This window comes from Protobothrops mucrosquamatus, unplaced genomic scaffold (assembly GCF_001527695.2).
Source record: "Protobothrops mucrosquamatus isolate PMUCROS unplaced genomic scaffold, P.Mucros_1.0 scaffold6387, whole genome shotgun sequence".
Classification (NCBI taxonomy): domain Eukaryota; kingdom Metazoa; phylum Chordata; class Lepidosauria; order Squamata; family Viperidae; genus Protobothrops; species Protobothrops mucrosquamatus.
This window is the reverse complement of record NW_015392214.1, coordinates 2344-19552: the sequence shown is the minus strand read 5'-3', so window position 1 is coordinate 19552 and position 17209 is coordinate 2344. Positions and strand designations below refer to the sequence as shown.

The 17209-nt window shown below is 45.5% G+C and overlaps 1 protein-coding gene across 1 annotated transcript; it reads right to left on the bottom strand.

Moving 5' to 3' along the window:
* Window positions 1–1173: 1173 nt before the first annotated feature.
* On the bottom strand, window positions 1174–16534 carry CCDC146 (coiled-coil domain containing 146; the record flags this gene model as incomplete). Its single annotated transcript, XM_015829557.1, has 9 exons — window positions 1174–1548; window positions 3078–3326; window positions 4435–4572; window positions 5586–5714; window positions 9070–9298; window positions 11733–11957; window positions 14000–14164; window positions 14311–14399; window positions 16364–16534. Coding segments are annotated over 9 exons (1599 nt in total), but the record flags the coding sequence as incomplete, so codon positions are not given.
* Between the last annotated feature and the right edge of the window lie 675 nt (window positions 16535–17209).

The following is a 17209-nucleotide window of genomic DNA, read 5'->3' as shown; positions in this document are numbered from 1 at the left end:
AATATTGCAATTGAGAAACCAGAACTTGGATGTAAATGGAAATAAATGTATAGATTTGGAACTGGGCTTCTGATGTCTTTATTGCATCGATGTCGTAGACTTTGCGTGCATTTTCTAATCGTTTAAATGTACTGCAAGAACGGCTTTCTGCAGGCAGCAAAAAAAATCAAGATGGCATCCCAAACCACAGAAAAGGCTTAAAGGCCCACCCTCTTTCTATGTGCAGTGTTGATAGGAGTGTGTTGTTTAAATGCTTGTTTGTTTGAGCTGGCAATTCCTCGATTAGGGTGTTGTTTACTGCTTGCTTGTTTGCCTGATAAATAGGTATTAATCCCTGTTTATCGGAGTGCTGATTTGCTGGTGTTCTGATCTTTTCGTTTCCTTGTTTAGCTTTTCCTTCTTGTGGTAGAAAACTTTTTTACTCAAGAGCTCGCACGTGTAGTAAGGGTCAAAACCATGGCTTCAGTGTCCAAACAGGAGTGAACAAATTAACTGTGCATAAATACAATTGAAATCTGTTTCTCCAGAACTGGTTTTTGCTTGTGCTACCGATTTATTAGATTTTGATCCAGCTTTTTTTGTTCAGAAGCTCAAAGAGATGTGCATAGCAGCCCCTCACCCCCCCTCCCCGTTTTATCCCCCCAACAATCCCTGAGCTTGGTTGGGCTCTGAGCAAGGGAGGGCCCCCAAATAATCCACTTAACCTCCTGGATGTGGAAGGACTTGAACCCGGATCTCCCTATCCTGATCCAACACCTTCACATTGAATAATAATTTAAAAAGTATGTATTAAAACAAAACGTAGTGTGATGGAAGCTTCTACTTTACGACAGCTGGGGCTTCCAAATATTGCCTTAAATGTTTTCATTCCAAGCGAAGAAAAGTGTAGTAAATGACGACAGCATTTTGCCATACCAGAAGAAACGGCGAGCATTCATGTGTGTGTGTGTGTGTGTGTGTGTGTGTGTGTGTATCAGCTGACAGAAGTGAGGAGAACCTGTGGCCTAGCGGTTAATACAGCTGCCTAAAGTGCAAGCGGCCCAGGTTCGAATCTCGAAAGGGTATGGCTAGCTGAAGAGAGCTAAATAGCTCGAAATAGCTATAGTCATCTCCCTTTAACTCTTTGTCAGCAAAATCTAAATATATAGATATAGATATATTTTCAAACATTTATTTCATCAGAAGTCAGGAAGTTTCAAGAAGGCAAAAACATTCCCGGAGCTCTGAAGCCACACATTTTCACGCCCGCCTCTTGTACTCCGAAGGAACTCCCTTGTGTCGAGTCAAAAAGTGGAGCATTTCTCCTCAGCCAGCAGTTTTCTCCTTCCACAAAAGTTGAGTCGCTCAGATTTCGATGGGCTTCACGATTGGCTTCCTGAGGTGTCTCATGTTCGCGCTGGGCTCGCTGGGTTTGAACGGCGCCAGCGCCCCGTAAGGCCTCGGTAGCGGGAGAACGTTTTCGTCATCGGGGATGTAGGCGTTGGGACGCTGTTCCGCCGTTGTGTGGATGGCGGTGGGCAGGGCTGCCTGTTCTTCTTCCAGAGCCTGCTGGAGGAACAGAATATGGGGGTCAGTGTTAAATTTATTCTGAGCCGCTGGCTAAGGTGCATCGAGGTCAAGGTAATGATTTCAAAGCTAAACCAGCTGATGTAATGTATGCTGTAATGATGGGAATGACTCAGCAGGGTCTGTGTCTCTTTAAGAGCCTTGTATAAAAGGGAAGATGTTTTCTCTCCTGTATTCCTACTGTAACTGCTGTGTGTTGAAGATTGCTGTATTACCACGTCTATGTATATTGTTCTGATGTTGTACATAGTGTAAGATAAACCACCATTTAATATAGACCACTGTTTATTGTGTTTACTCCTGGGTTATCTCAGCGCAATAAGACTGTGCCTGCTCTGACAATTGACCTGCTAGAACAGGGGTCCCCAACCTGTGGCCTGCTGGCCACGGAACAGGCTGGCCAGCACTGCCCATGTAATCACACGCTCACATCCCCACTCGCGCTCACACCGATGCTGCTATGCAAGCGTAGCATTTGCGTGTGCGCCTGCACGTGCGTGTAAAATGCTTCCCCTCTCCCTTTCCCTCCGGTCCTCCAACCGAGAAAGGTTGGAGACCTCTGTACTAGAAGAGAGTCCCTCTGTGCTGCCTGACTTCAGAGCAGTTGTATAGCAATAGTACTTATATACTGCTTCACAGCGCTTTACAGCCCTCTCTAAGCGGTTTACAGAGTCAGCATATTTGCCCCCAACAATCTGGGTTCTCATTTTACCGACCTCGGAAGGATGGAAGGCTGAATCAACCTTGAGTTGGTCAGGATCAAACTCCTGGCAGTGGACAAAATTAGCTGGCAATACTGCAGTCTAACCACTGTGCCACTGTGCCTTCGCACCCATAAGAGACCTAAGTCCAGTCCACCTTCTATTCCAGTGATGGCGAACCTTTTAGAGACCGAGTGCCCAAAAACTGGCCCCGCCCCTGCCCCGCCCCCACCCTGCCTGCCCGCAGGGCCAATCACCGCCTCCAGGGCCTGCTGCATATCGCCCAGCAGCACCATGACGGCCATGCCTTCTGCTTGCGCCCCGCAGCATCAACTGCGTGAGGGCAGAGTCTTGTCTACACTGCCTGGCTGCCATGTCCTTGGCTGCACTGCTCCAGGTAGGCCACGCTCGGGGGCAACTCTCCTCCAGGGGGGCTGCTGGTGAGGGTCGTGGGGGGAGGCAAGGCTGGGGCAATGGCACGTGTGCCCACAGAGAGGGCTCCGAATGCCGCCTCTGGCACCCGTGCCATAGGTTCGCCACCACTGTTCTATTCCACTGACTCTTATCTACTGCTAATTTCCCTTGATTGTTAGTAGCTCAGATTGTTGTAGAGAGCTTCAGCTTGCCCTAAACCTTTATCCCCATTTGAACTGCCTGGATCTTCTGATTTCCCTGGCACTTGACCACCATCTTCTCGTGATGTTCCAGGACTCGGGTCATTTTTATAGACACTACACTGCTTTGCCCACTGACCAAAGCTGCCTCCTGAAAAATATCGATGTTCTGAGAAAACCCGTTGAGAAGGCTCACTTTTTCTCGCGCTTCGCTTGCTATTTGATGCATTTTTTCATCCCGCAGAACCCGGAGCCAATCCTGTTCGATGTCCCTGGGAGGAGGAAGGCCTTTGGCCAGTCGGGAGACCACAGACAGCACGGTCTGCTCTTTGTCCCGCATCTCTTGCTGCAGGTTAATGGCCACTGCCTGATGCATGGACAGCTCCGCGATGAGGGCCATTATCTTCTGGGTGGTGCTCTTTATTTTCTCTTGAAGCACGTTCATCTGGAAGGAATCGCAGGAGCAAAGAGCATAGAATCCTACAGTGGGAAGGAATCTCGGAGGTCCTCTAGTCCAGGGGTCCCCGAACCTACGGGCCGTGGCCTGGTACTGGGCCGCAGAAATGGCTGGCCAAGGTGTGCACACGTGGGCACGCATTCTCCCCCCCACTCGCGCTAGCGCCCAAGGCCCTGTTTGCACATGCGCGAACGGGAACTCTAGCACGGGGGGCGTGTGCGTCCCATTTGTGCATGCACAAACGGGCCGCTAGCACGGATGTGGGTGTGTACGTGGCCTATTTGCAATGCACAAACGGGCGCTAGCCACCATGGGGTGGAACCCTAGCATGAGGGGCGTGTGCGCCCCATTTGTGCATGCACGAACGGGCCGCTAGCACCGGGTGTGTGCGTGGCCCATTTGCGATGTACAAACGGGTGCTAGCTGCCGCGGAGGTGCACAGCCGTTCACGCATGGTGCCAGCGCATGCCACACGCACAAACACGGCCACTAGTACTGTGCCAGTGGGTGTGGCCCTGTTTGTGTTCTCGCATACGTGTGGGCACGAAGTAATTTGGAAGCTGCTCTCCCTCCGGGCCACGAACCCAGAAAGGTTGGAAAACTCTGTTCTAGTCCAACCCGCCACACACAGCCCCTGCTCAAAGCTGGCCACCTTGTATCATCCCAGTTGAATGGTGGCCCAGTCTATTTTTGAAAACCTCCTGCTTGCCGTTGCCACCAAAAGCCTAAACTGGGTTTATAGTCGTCCTTTGTTTAGTGACCGTTCAAAGTTACGACGGCAGTGAAAAAAGCTACTGATGACCGTTTTTCACGCCTAAGACCATTTACGTGATCAAAATTTGGACGCTTGGCGACTGCTTCATATTTACGACGGTTGCCTTTAGCGACCTTCCGACAGGCAAAGTCAATGGGGGTACTAGATTCACTGGATAAATGGGTTACTAACTTATCAAGTGCGGCGATTCCACTTTGCGACTCTGCGCAAGAAAGTTCGTAAAATGGAGCAAAACTGGCTTAACAAAGGTCCCAGTTGGGACAATGGTGGTCTACCTGCACACAGAATTGACATCGTCAAACCAAACCACAACTGCGCTACCTTTTTAGCCAGGATTAACGTCTCCTCCTTGCTGTTTTCTGCCTTGACGCTGACTTTCTCCGTCATCCGAGAAACTTGCTCGTAAATAAAGTCCTTTTCCAGCAGTCTTTCCTCTTTCCGAGTCAGATGAATTTCTAACTATATAGGCAAAGAGCAAAGGTGTAAAAAGCAGGCAGAGGCTAATAATTGGGAGGAAGCCTGACTTTTTAGCCGTGTTCCAATCACCCGCTGGTTCTAGTTGCGTCTTTAACGGCGGCATCCTGCTAATCCAAAGGCCAATTTGGGGGGGGGGGGGAATCTCCTAATTACCCCCGGGAAAATCAAATGGAAGTTGGGGAGCCTGCAGGGATGGGGAGAATGCCCGCCCCTTTGACTCTCTGGTTTGCCTAGCTGTGCTGGGGTTATGCATGAAAAAGTGGGAGATGTATACAGGAATGCCGTCATTTCGTAGGAGGTGGGGTCCTTTGGGGTCTCTGAGCCTGGGGGGGTTTTCTTGCAGACGTTTCATTACCAAACTAGGTAACGCTATCAGTGCTAGAAGGGAGTGGGGTTTGTGGAGAAGAGGAGGAGGAGGAGGAGGAGGAGGAGGAGGGAAAAGTATGGGGTCCTTGGTGCTCTCTGAGCTTGGTGGTTTCCTTGCAGATGTTTCATTACCAAACTAGGTAACGCCATCAGTGCTAGAAGGGGGTGGGGTTTGTGGAGAAGAGGAGGAGGAGGAGGGAGGAGGAGGAGGAGGAGGATTATGGGGTCCTGGGTGCTCTCTGAGTTTGGTGGTTTCCTTGCAGATGTTTCATTACCAAACTAGGTAACGCCATCAGTGCTACAGGGGGATGGGGGTTTGTGGAGAAGAGGAGGAGGAGGAGGAGGAAGATGATTGTGGGGGTCCTGGGTGCTCTCTGAGCTTGGTGGTTTCCTTGCAGACGTTTCATTACCCAAGTAGGTAACGCCATCAGTGCTAACTGATGTCATGGGGGGGTGTGGAGAGCTGGTGGGAAAACACGGCACTGGGATGCTGTTTTGGGCAGCAGTCTCGTGAGTTTTATGCGTGTGTCAGGGCCTCCCCTTCCCCCCTCCGCCCTTTTAATCCAAATCCAGTGCCCAGGGGAAGAGGGTGATTTGCGGGGCGGGTGTCCTGGCAGGCTGGACGTTACCTCCTCTATCTTTTTGAAGAGGTCTTGGACGGAGGGGTCCTTTCCAGGCAAGGGCCTGGTCCGGTTTTCTCGATCCGGGTCTGTGAACAGCTTCTCCAGGCTCTTGATTTTGTCCTTGCACTGGGAAAACTATCAGGCAAGATCAAGAAGTGGATCCTAAGCAGCCGGCTTGGTAAGGCAGGGGTTGTCCCCTTCATCATCATCATCATCATCATCATCATCATCATCATCACAAAACAAAATACTAGAACAAGTGAAGATTCTCCTTCCTAGAGCAATTGGACCCCCACCTCTCCCTCCCTCCCTCCCTTCATCTTTCTTTCTTTCTTTCTTTCTTTCTTTCTTTCTCTTTCTTTCTTTCTTTCTTTCTTTCTTTCTTTTTTCTTTCTTTTTCTCTTTCTTTCTCTTTCTGTCTTTCTTTTTTCTTTCTTTCTTTCCTTTTCCTCCCTCCCCTTCTTTTTTCCTTCCTTCCTTTCTTTTCTTCCTTTCTTCTTTCTTTCCCTCCCTCCCTCCATCCCTTCCTTCTTTCTCTTTCTTCTTTCTTTCCTTCCTTTCCTTTCTTTCCTTTCCTTTCCCTCCCTCCCCTCCTCTTTCTTTCTTTCTTTCTTCTTTCTTTCCTTCCTTCGTTTCCTTCCTTTCTTTCCTCCATCCACTTTTTTTCTTTCTTTTTTCTCTTTCTTTTTTCTTTCTTTCTTTTTTTCCTTTCCTTTCTTTGTTTCCTTTCTTTCTTTCCTTTCTTTCCCTCCATCCACTTTTTTCTTTCTTTCTTTTTCTTTCTTTCTTTCTTTTCTTTCTTTCCTTTCCTTCCTTACTTCCATTTCTTTCCCTCCATCCCTTTCTTTCTTTCTTTCTTTCTTATCTTTCTTTTTTTCTTTCTTTCGTTCCTTCCTTCCTTTCCCTCCCTCCCCTTTCTTTGTTTCTTTGTTTCTTTGTTTCTTTGTTTCTTTGTTTCTTTGTTTCTTTCTTATCTTTCCAATCTTTCTTTTTCTTATCTTTCCTTCCTTCTTTCCTTTCCCTCCCTCCCTCCCTCCCCTTTCTTTCTTTCTTTCTTTCTTTCTTTCTTTCTTTCTTTCTTTCTTTCTTTCTTTCTTTCTTTCTTTCTTTCTTTCTTTCTTTCTTTCTCTTTCTTTTCCCTCCCCCCTCTCTTTCTTCCTTTCCTTTCCTTTCCTTTCCTTTCCTTTCCTTTCCTTTCCTTTCCTTTCCTTCCTCAAAACAAATTCTAAGAAAACAGGACTCAGCCACAAAAATGAGCATTTTCTCAAAAAAAAAATCGGCAGGTGATTCATTCTCTGGAACTACTACTTCTCTCTTTTTTTCTTTTCTTGCAAAGTTACACCATCCACTTGCTTCCTGTTTTCAGAAGTTAACTTGCATCACAGGAAAAAGGTGTAAACACCACCACCACCACCACCCAGAAAAATTAGAACCTCAGCAAAAATCGCTTAAAAGGGAAGGAGAGAACTAACGTGGGAAAATAAGGTAAAATAAAAATAAAAACTGACGTCCCTTCCCTGAGGAACACTTTGTTTTAAAAATTGGCTGGGCTGCCGCATTTCAGGAAAATGACAAATGTTGGTGAGGATCCACAACAGCCGAACGGGACACTCCATACTACAAAATGAAAAAGTGCTAAGTGGGGGGAAAAAAATGCATGTACCTCCAAATAACAGGATGTGGTTGTCGTTGCAGCAAACACTTAAATGTGCAAGCGGCGTAGCAACGTACAATATTTACACCTGCCATCGTTGGTCCCTGCCATCCTGTACGTTACATCCAGAGCGCATTTATGAAACGACTCAGCAAAAAAAAAATAAATCACTGGCCAAGATTTCTCTCCAGACAGCTAGAAATTGGTTCAACTAGATTGTTGTTGTTAGTTGCGAAGTCGTGTCCAACCCATTGCGACCCCATGGACAACGTTCCTCCAGGCCTTCCTGTCCTCCACCATCTTCTGGAGTCCATTGAAGCTCACACCTACTGCTTCAGTGACTCCATCCAGCCCCCTCCTTCTCTGTCATCCCCTTCTTCTCTTGCCCTCCATCTTTCCCAGCATCAGGCTCTTCTCCAGGGAGTCCTTCCTTCTCATTAGGTGGCCAAAGTCCTTGAGTTTCAACTTCAGGATCTGGCCTTCTAAAGAGCAGTCGGGGTTGATCTCCTCCAGGACCGACCGGTTGGATCGCCTTGCAGTCCAGGGGACTCGCAGGAGTAGATTACTGTATCAGATTAAGGAAGATCTAGCTAGTTCTTCTTAAAAGGGTCTATTCTATGGCCAGGACAGCTGCAGTGTCCGGGGTTCACGCGAGCCCCTTTTGCGAACATCTGACAAGCGAAGTCAATGAGGAAGCCCAGATTCGCTTAACAAACGTACTAATTTAACAATTGCAGCGATTCACTCTTAACAACGGTGGCAGGAAAGAGTGTAAAATGGCGCAAAACTCAACCAATGTCTCCCTTAGCAACAGAAAATTGGGGCTCGGTTCTGGGTGCGAGTTGAGGCCTACATGTACTGTTCCAGACAAACAGTTGTCCAATCTCTTCTTAAACACCTCCAGGGATGGAGTACCCACAACATTTTTTTTGAGGCGAGCCGAAGGATTAAAATCGAATCAGAGTTTGTCTTCTGTAGAACTGTTTGGCTGAGCCGAGCCGTTGTTTGACATTAATAGAAGTGAAACTACATTTAGGCTTATATTAGAATGGTTTCTAGACAACGGAACATAACACACCACAACTTGATTTTCCTCTATTTTTTTTTTTTTAAATGGAAGCTCAAATAAGGAACTTAAAGAGTTCCTCTTTTGAACAGAAACAGAAACCTGCGGGAGAGTCACGGAGCAAGGATTTAGTCACCACAGATGCAGAGGCTTCCCTCTCGGTTCAACGTCCAAAAGCCTGAATGACTGCTGCTTTTCCTAGCAGAGGTCCCCAACCTTTTGGGCACCAGGGACCGGTTCCGTGGAGAGAGATTTTCCCACAGATCGGAGTGTGTGTGTGGTTTTGTGTGCTGCCTGCATCCCACGGATGGGGCTTTGCTTGTTTGTGCGGACCGGTTGCTGGCGTGCCACAGCCCGCTACCGGTTCACAGACCAGGGGTTGGGGAACCCCTGAACTAGAGGAATAGCAGCAGCCCATGGGGCACAATCCCAGTGGCAATGTATGGCTGTGAAAGTTGGACCGTAAGAAAGGCTGAGAAAGGCCAAAGAATGGAGGCCTTTGAACTCTGGTGCTGGAGAAGACTCCTGCGAGTCTCCTGGACTGCAAGGCGATCCAACCGGTCAGTCCTAGAGGAGATCAACCCCAGACCAGATCCTGAAGTTGAAACTCAAGTCCTTTGGCCACCTAATGAGAAGGAAGGACTCACTGAAGAAGAGCCTGATGCTGGGAAAGATGGAGGGCAATAGAAGAAGGGGACGAGGGTTGGACTAAATGACCTCCAAGGCCCCTTCCAACTTTATTATTATTATTATTATTATTACTTGCTTACCTGAATCTGAAGGACCACTAAATCGGCGTCGAGAGTCCTCTTGGTGGGCAACATTTTCACGGATAATTCAATCTGCCTTTTTTTCTCTATCAGCTTCAGCTTCAGGTAGCGTATCTTCTCGTCCATCACGTTAATCTCGATGTCGCCGTTGCGGCTCATCATTTCCTGAATGTTGATTTTTTCATAAAAAATGCAGACTTCTTCCTCCCGCTCGATGAGCTGAACCCCGCTGCAACCAAACCCAAAGCAAAGGCTGCAAGAAGGCAGATTATAAAAGATCCGGTGCCCTTTAATCTACACGGAATAAAGGCAGTCCTCAGCTTACAACCGTTTAGTGACCGTTCAAAGTTCCAACGGCGCTGAATAAAGTGACTTAACAGCCATTTTTTGCAGTTACGGGCTCTGCAGCGTCCTCGTGGTGATGTGATGCTTGCAACTGGCATGTACTTATGACGGTTTGCAGCGTCCCCCGGGGTCACATGACCTCCTTTTGCGACCTGACAAGCAAGGTCAATGGGGAATCCAGATTCACTTAATAACCGTGTTCCTAATTTAACAACTTCAGCGATTGAGTTAACAAGGGTGGCGAGGAATGTCGTAATATGGGGCAAAATTCACTTAACAAATGTCTCGCTTAACAACTTAAATTTGGGGCTCAGTGGCGGTCATACGTTGAGGACTATCTGTATTAACAGTGCATTTATTGCCAGTCAAATCAAAGATAAACTTCTTTTTCATTAAAAGGTGTTATTTTTCCTGTTCCTTTACATTTTGTTTATTCAGTAATAATTTCTGGGCATTGGCTAGCCCAGGGGTAGGCAACCTCGGCTCTTTTATGACTTGTGGACTTCAACTCCCAGAATTCCTCAGCCAGCATGGCTCAGCTTGGAAACCTCTCCCTTTCCCCTCAGCGTGGCTGGCTCAGGAATTCTGGGAGTTGAAGTCCACAAGTCATAAAAGAGCCAAGGTTGCCTACCCCTACCCTATATCAGGGGTCCTCAACCTTGGCAACTTTAAGACTTGTGGACTTCAACTCCCAGAATTCCTGAGCCAGCATGGGGGAACTATGGCCCCTTCATGACTCGCGGACTTCAACTCCCAGAATTCCTGAGCCAGCATGGGGGAACTATAGCCCCTTCATGACTCGTGTACTTCAGCTCCCAGAATTCCTGAGCCAGCATGGGGGAACTATGGCCCCTTCATGATTCGTGGACTTCAACTCCCAGAATTCCTCAGACAGCATGGGGGAACTATGGCCCCCTCATGACTCGTGGACTTCAACTCCCAGAATTCCTGAGCCAGCATGGCTCAGCTTGGAAACCTCTCCCTTGCCCCTCAGCATGGCTGGCTGAGGAATTCTGGGAGTTGAAGTCCACAAGTCATGAGGGGGCCATAGTTCCCCCATGCTGGCTGAGGAATTCTGGGAGTTGAAGTCCACGAGTCATAAAAGAGCCAAGGTTCCCCACCCCTGGGCTAGATTAATATCAGCCACGTTTTGGGAGTCGAAATAACTATAAAAAAAACAGAATGGCTAATATTTTGGGTTCTTTGTTGTTTTTTGTTCAAACTCTGAACAAATTGTTCGTTCGAATATAATTGCCTATTGTTTAGAAACCCTTTCCTATTTTTAAGAACACTTGTTCAAGAACAAGCTTCACGGATTGAGAAATGTGTGACTACTTCGAAGAAATGTAAAAGCACATTCCTGCTTAGTCTTTCAAAGGTACACTGTGAAAAGTCAACGTTTGCTTCTCAAATAATAAAGACGGGATAACACTCAGCTAAATAAATAAATAGTTCAGCGGTATTGCCACAGAGTTATTAGGCAGATTGTGTTGTAATGCGGTTCACACCACCCACAAATTATTGCTCTTTCAGCAAGCGGACCTGACCTAGGGTGGATTTTATACTGGGTTTTTTAGGAATTTGGAAGACACAACTTTAAAATTTGGTTTAATTCGGTTTTAAGGGGGGGATTGTATATATGCTTTGGTTTTAAATATGTTGTGCGCCGCCCTGAGTCCCGCTGGGAGAAGGGCGGCATATAAATTAAATTAAATAAATAAATAAATAAAATAAATTTCAACTGTGCATTCTTATAAAGGTTTATTTGGAAATTAGATGCTCACGCTCATATATGTTAAGACCAAAACTTAGTCAAATCAATTAACAAAGGGTAAGAATGACACTTGTTAAGTTACATTTTCTGTACAGGTAGTCCTCAACTAGTAACAGTTCATTTAGCGACCGTTTGAAGGGGCCACGGCGCTGAAAAAAGCGACTTACAGCCATTTTTCGTACTTACGGCCATTTTTCGTATTTACGGCGGTTGCACCATCCCCACGGTCACGTGATCAAAAACTGAGAAGCTTGGCAACGGACTCATATTTACGACCGTCGCGGTGTCCTCGGGGGTCACGCGATCCCCTTTGGCGACCGTCCTGACAAGCAAAGTCAACGGGGGGAGGCCAGATTCATTTAACGACCCTGTTAGTAACTTAACTACCTGCTGTGATTCAGTTAGCGACAGGGGCAGGAAAGGTCGTAACGTGGAGCAAAACTCGTGTCTCGCTTAGCAACAAAGATGGGCTCAATTGTGATTGTACGCCGAGGACTGCCTGGGTAACTCTCCCAGCTAAGGCACCGAGGGCCCGTCTCCCTACCTTTCGTTCCGTCGCTGAACGGCCTTTTCGTACGTTTTACGCAACTGGACCATTTCCTCCTCGATGTGGGTGAGGGTGTTGGTCAACCTCTCGACGTCCATCAGCTGCTGCTCCCGTTTTTCCTTCATCTCCTGGAGGTTTTGACAGACCTTGCAAACGTCACTCTGGATGCTGTCCTTGATGGCCACGTTGTTTGCGTACTTCATCTGGTATTTCTGCAGTTTCCTGAAGACACACACAAAAAAAAAAAGACGAAGGAAACACAATTGCTCTTGACCAAGGCTCTTCAAACTTGGCAACTTGAAGACTAATAATAATAATAATAATAAAGTTGGAAGGGACCTTGGAGGTCATCTAGTCCAACCTCCTGCTCAGGCAGGAAATACCATTTCAGACCAATGGCTGTCCAGTCTCTTCTTAAAAACTTCCAGTGTTGGAACATTCACCGCTTCTGGAGGCAAGTAGTTCCACTGGTTGATTGTTCTAACTGTCAGGAAGTTTCTCCTTAGTTCTAGGTTGCTTCTCTCCTTGATGAGTTTCCACCCGTTGCTTCTCGTTCTGCCTTCCGGGGCTTTGGAGAATAGCTTGACTCCCTCTTCTTTGGGGCAGCCCCTGAGATACTGGAAGACTGCTATCATGTCCCCCCTCATCCTTCTCTTCGTTAAACTAGACATACCCAATTCCAGCAACCGTTCCTTATATGTTTTAGCCTCCGGTCCCCTAATCATCTTTGATGCTCTTCTCTGTACTCTTTCTAGAGTCTCAACATCTTTTTTACATTGTGGTGACCAAAACTGGATGCCGTATTCCAGGTGTGGCCTTACCAAGGCCTTGTAAAGTGGTATTAACACTTCACGTGATCTTGATTCTATCCCTCTGTTAATGCAGCCCAGCACTGTGTTGGCCTTTTTGGCAGCTGCAGCACACGGCTGACTGGTGGACTTCAACTCCCAGAATTGCTCAGCCAGCGTCCACAAGTCATAAAAGGGCCAAGTTTGGAGACCCCTGGTATAGGGTCTCCTGCCAGAGAAGGGGGTTGGACTAGAAGACCTCCAAGGTCCCTTCCAACTCTGTTGTTCTTTCCTGTGCTTCGGATTTCCTGACAAGCAAAGTCAACGGGGGGGGGCAGATTTACTTAACAACCCTGTCACTAACTTAGCACCTTCAGTGATTCACTATGGAAAGAAAGGTCGTAAAATGGGGCAAAATTCACTTAACGAATGTCTCGCTTAGTGACAGAATTTTTGGGGGCTCGTTTGTGGTCGTACGTCAATGACTACCCGTAGGTTTTTTTTTTGCAAGGAAGAAGAAACGAGACATCCCTTCACGAAGGACATTTAAAAGAACAAGAAAGCTAAAGAAGCAACGGAGATTCTTTGGCTATTTTCCTAAAATGTTAAGATTGCAAAGAAATCGTTTTGCTCGGAAAAGAGGCAATAAGAAATTTCCCCCTTTTTTTCTTCTTCACTGGAATAAAGAATTTATAGGGAGCAGATTTTGACCTGTGGGGAAATGTTATCAAGAGTATAATAGTTTAAGCCGCAGATATTTTTGTTGGGTATTATGGAAGACTTGGATGCAAAAGAAATGGAATTGATGTTGAACTTTATAACTGCTGCAAGACTATTAGTAGCTCAATATTGGAAAACGGAACGTTTACCTACTATAGAAGAATGGTCATTTAAAGTCTCGAATTTAGCAGAAATGGCTAAGATTTCCACTTATGTGAAGGATTACTCCCAAGAAAGGTATATTTTGGTTTGGAGAAGATGGATAGATTATACTGAGTGTAAATATGGGACTAAAAAATATCATTTGGTTTTTGAGTAAATTTTAGAGTATTATGGTTGTATAAAGGTTAGAATTATTTTATTTAGTATTATTTTTAATTATTAAAGTGTTGTTATTATTATTGTTTCTAATAATTGTACTGTTTAAAAGAGAGTTAAAGGAGGTTATAGATATGTTATTTTAATAGTTGATTAATGTTAATTAGAGTATGATTACGTTATTGTTAACCCTGTGATTGGCACTGGGAAGTGAGGGGGGAGGGAGGGGGGTGTGGAAGGGTGGGAAGGGGAAGGGGAAGGGGGGGATTTATATTGTAAAATTTTATAAAATTTTTAATAAAAAAAAAAGAGTATAATTGAGAAGCAAATATAAAAAAGACTTGCATCCTTGCACTTTAAAAAAAAACAAACCCTGATTTCTAAACAAAATCAAGGACGTTATTTTTACGGGCGAATCGTTTAAACCCGAATACTCACCTCTCTTTGATGACGGCGTTGTTCCTTAAAATTTCCATCTCGTTGTCGAGCATTTTGACTTTATCTTTCATTTCGTTCGTTTTCTGGCGCGCGCAGTGCACCAGATTCACCAGTTTGTTTCTCTCGTGTCGCACGACGTCGTACAGTTTGGCAAATTCTCTCATCCTGAAACACACACAAACACACACACACACCCCAAAAAAAAAGTATTTTAAGGAAAACACTGAAGCGGTCAAACTTCCCTTTTTTTTTTTCTTCCCCCCCCCCCCCAATGTTGGGCGAGCAAAACCCCACGGTAATAATCGTCTTACTGTCTCTGAATTTCTCTCTGTTTCTTGGTATGCTCCCTGATTTCAAAGTCTTTTGTTTTTATTTCCGCAATGATGTTATTCAGACGCAGCTGCAAAAAAATCACCAAAAAACAGAAACAGCAATGGATATTTGGGGAGCTGTCAAAATGGCCAGGCCGTTTCTAAAAATCAAGGCGGCAAAGATTATTCAAGACCAGTGGTTCTCAATCTTTTTAATGCTGCGACCCCCAACCGGTCGTAAGTCGAGGACTAAACCGGTCGTAAGTCGAGGACTAAACCGGTCGTAAGTCGAGGACTACCCAACCGGTCGTAAGTCGAGGACTTTCCCTGCCCGGGAGCGCCGCGCATGCGTGGTTCCGCCCCCTGCGCCGGCCGAGGCGTAGCTGGCAAGCGGCAGAGACGGAGCAGGCCGACCACCAGCTGGCCCAGCCCAAGGGAGGTAAGGCACCCGCCGGAAAAGGGGAAAAAAATGGCGGACAGCCTTGCTTGGCGACCTCTGTGAAATGGTCGATTGACCCCAAATGGGGTCGCGACCCATAGGTTGAGAACCGCTGTTCAAGAGTATGGTTCTCTTTTATTCCAAAAGAGAATGTATTTGGGGTTTTACCGATTTGACGGATTTGCCGATACAGAAATGGCGAGCGCCTACTACCACATAAATGTAAAAAGTTGAGATTTGATTTTAATATCTGATTTTGCTGCAACCGAGAGAGTCGGAAATCAATGCCTTTTATTTCTTCCCCTTCCCTTTCCTCACATCTTTTCTGTTTTCCCTTTTTCTACTGTTTTTTTAAAAATACGTTTTATTGATTTTGAACATACACTTTAATACTTGGTAAAACATCGTGTTGTCTGGGTTAATGTTTAAAAAAAAACAACCAATAACGATTAATTTCTATAATTCTGTAGTCCGTAGGATAGCTTTACGTGATTTCATCTTCTTCTGATAATATTCTCTTTTGCCGACCTTAAATGAATACAATTCTGGTTTAAATAAGTGAGCAATTAAATATAAACATTTTTCTCATGTTTCTGCAAGTAATAACATCACTATAAAGCTTCTTTTCATTGGTCCTTTTGATTTGCCTCATTGTAGGTCCTGCTTACATCCTTATTTAAATTTGTTTCCCCCACGGTATTCAAATCTTAACCAATAAGTTGTAAACCCACCTGGTGAAGGTGCTGTCTATCCCACATTTTACTCTCTTGCCAATGGGGAAGGTCTAGCTCAGGGGTCTTCAAACTTGGCCACTTTAAGACTTGTGGACTTCAACTCCCAGAATGCCTCAGCCAGCCCTGAGGCATTCTGGGAGTTGAAGTCCACAAGTCTTAAAGTGGCCAAGTTTGAAGACCCCCTGGTTCTAGCTTGTCAACGGGGAAAGCCAGATTCACGTAGCCATTGTGTTACTAACTTAACACCTGCAGTTCCTTTCACAACTATAGCAAGGAAGGTCGTCAAACGAGACAAAACTGGCTCAACAACTTGTCTTCCTCAGCAATGGACATCTGGGGCTCAACGGTGGTCGTAAGCCGAGGACTTCACCTGTACTTGGGCATCCCAAGATGTTTTTTTGAAAATTCAAGCTTCCTGAATGAGCACCTTAGAACTTTTGCAGAAAAGAACAAAAGCCTGACTTACCGAGCATCCCGTTGTAAGTCCTAATTCTTCTCCTTTCCCGCGGCATGTGAATGCAATAGAGGGAGAACAACAATGACATTACAAGTAGGTTTAGACTGGCCAGAGGTCTGGATTTGAAACGGGTACATCCCTGGTAGAGATGGGAAGGCTTGGGGAAAAAATTGGGGGGTGGAAAAAAACAGGGTCTTTTTTCCCCCAAGCCATTTGGGGGGGAAAAAAACTGGGAAAATCATCTGGTTTTCCCCCCAATTTTTTCAGTTTTTTCCCCCCAGGTTTTCCCATTTCTAGGCGTGCGCCATGGGTCCTGCGATGAAAATGAAGGGGAAGATAGAATGAATCAGACACAACTCTACACGATGGATGCACGGGAAGTCCAGGTGGACCAAGATGGAAAGTCCCCTGGAATGTTCTTACCTGGGCTTTCAAAAAATCCTTACACTTCTGTTCTCTCTCGTCGGCCTTCAGCTGGGTCATACGGATCGAGTTGTTGAATTCTTCTCGGTAATGTTCTTGCGCCCCGATCAGTTGGTCCTCCTCGGCGATGCACTGCTCAAGAATCCGCACTTCGGAATCTGTGGATGTTTTCTGGGTAGGAAATAATCAGAGGGACATGCCAGGATGGGATATGTTCATCAATATATCTGCAGAAGAGGAATTTGGTGCCTTGGGTGCTGAACAGTGGAGCCCCTTGGTTGGTGTTCTCGGAGTTTGATGTTTTATGACCCAAACTAGGGAACGTCATCAGCACGGATGATGTTAGCTAGTTGGGTAATGAAACGTCTGCAAGAAAACCACCAAGCTCAGAGAGCACCAAGGACCCCACAGTCCTTCTTCTCCTTCTCCTCCATTGCACAAACCCCACTCCTTTCTAGCACTGATGATGTTAGCTAGTTGGGTAATGAAACGTCTGCAAGAAAACCACCATTATTATTATTGTTAATAATAATCTTAGAATAGATTCTATTCTATTATCATTTGTTATTGTTAATAATCTTAGAATAGATTCTATTCTATTATGTTATTGTTAATAATAATAATCTTAGAATAGATTCTATTCTATTATCATTTATTATTGTTAACAATAATCTTAGAATAGATTCTATTCTATTATCATTTGTTAGTTAATAATAATAATCTTAGAATAGATTCTATTCTATTATCATGTTATTGTTAATAATAATCTTAGAATAGATTCTATTCTATTATCATTTGTTGTTAATCTTAGAATAGATTTTATTCTATTATCATTTGTTGTTAATA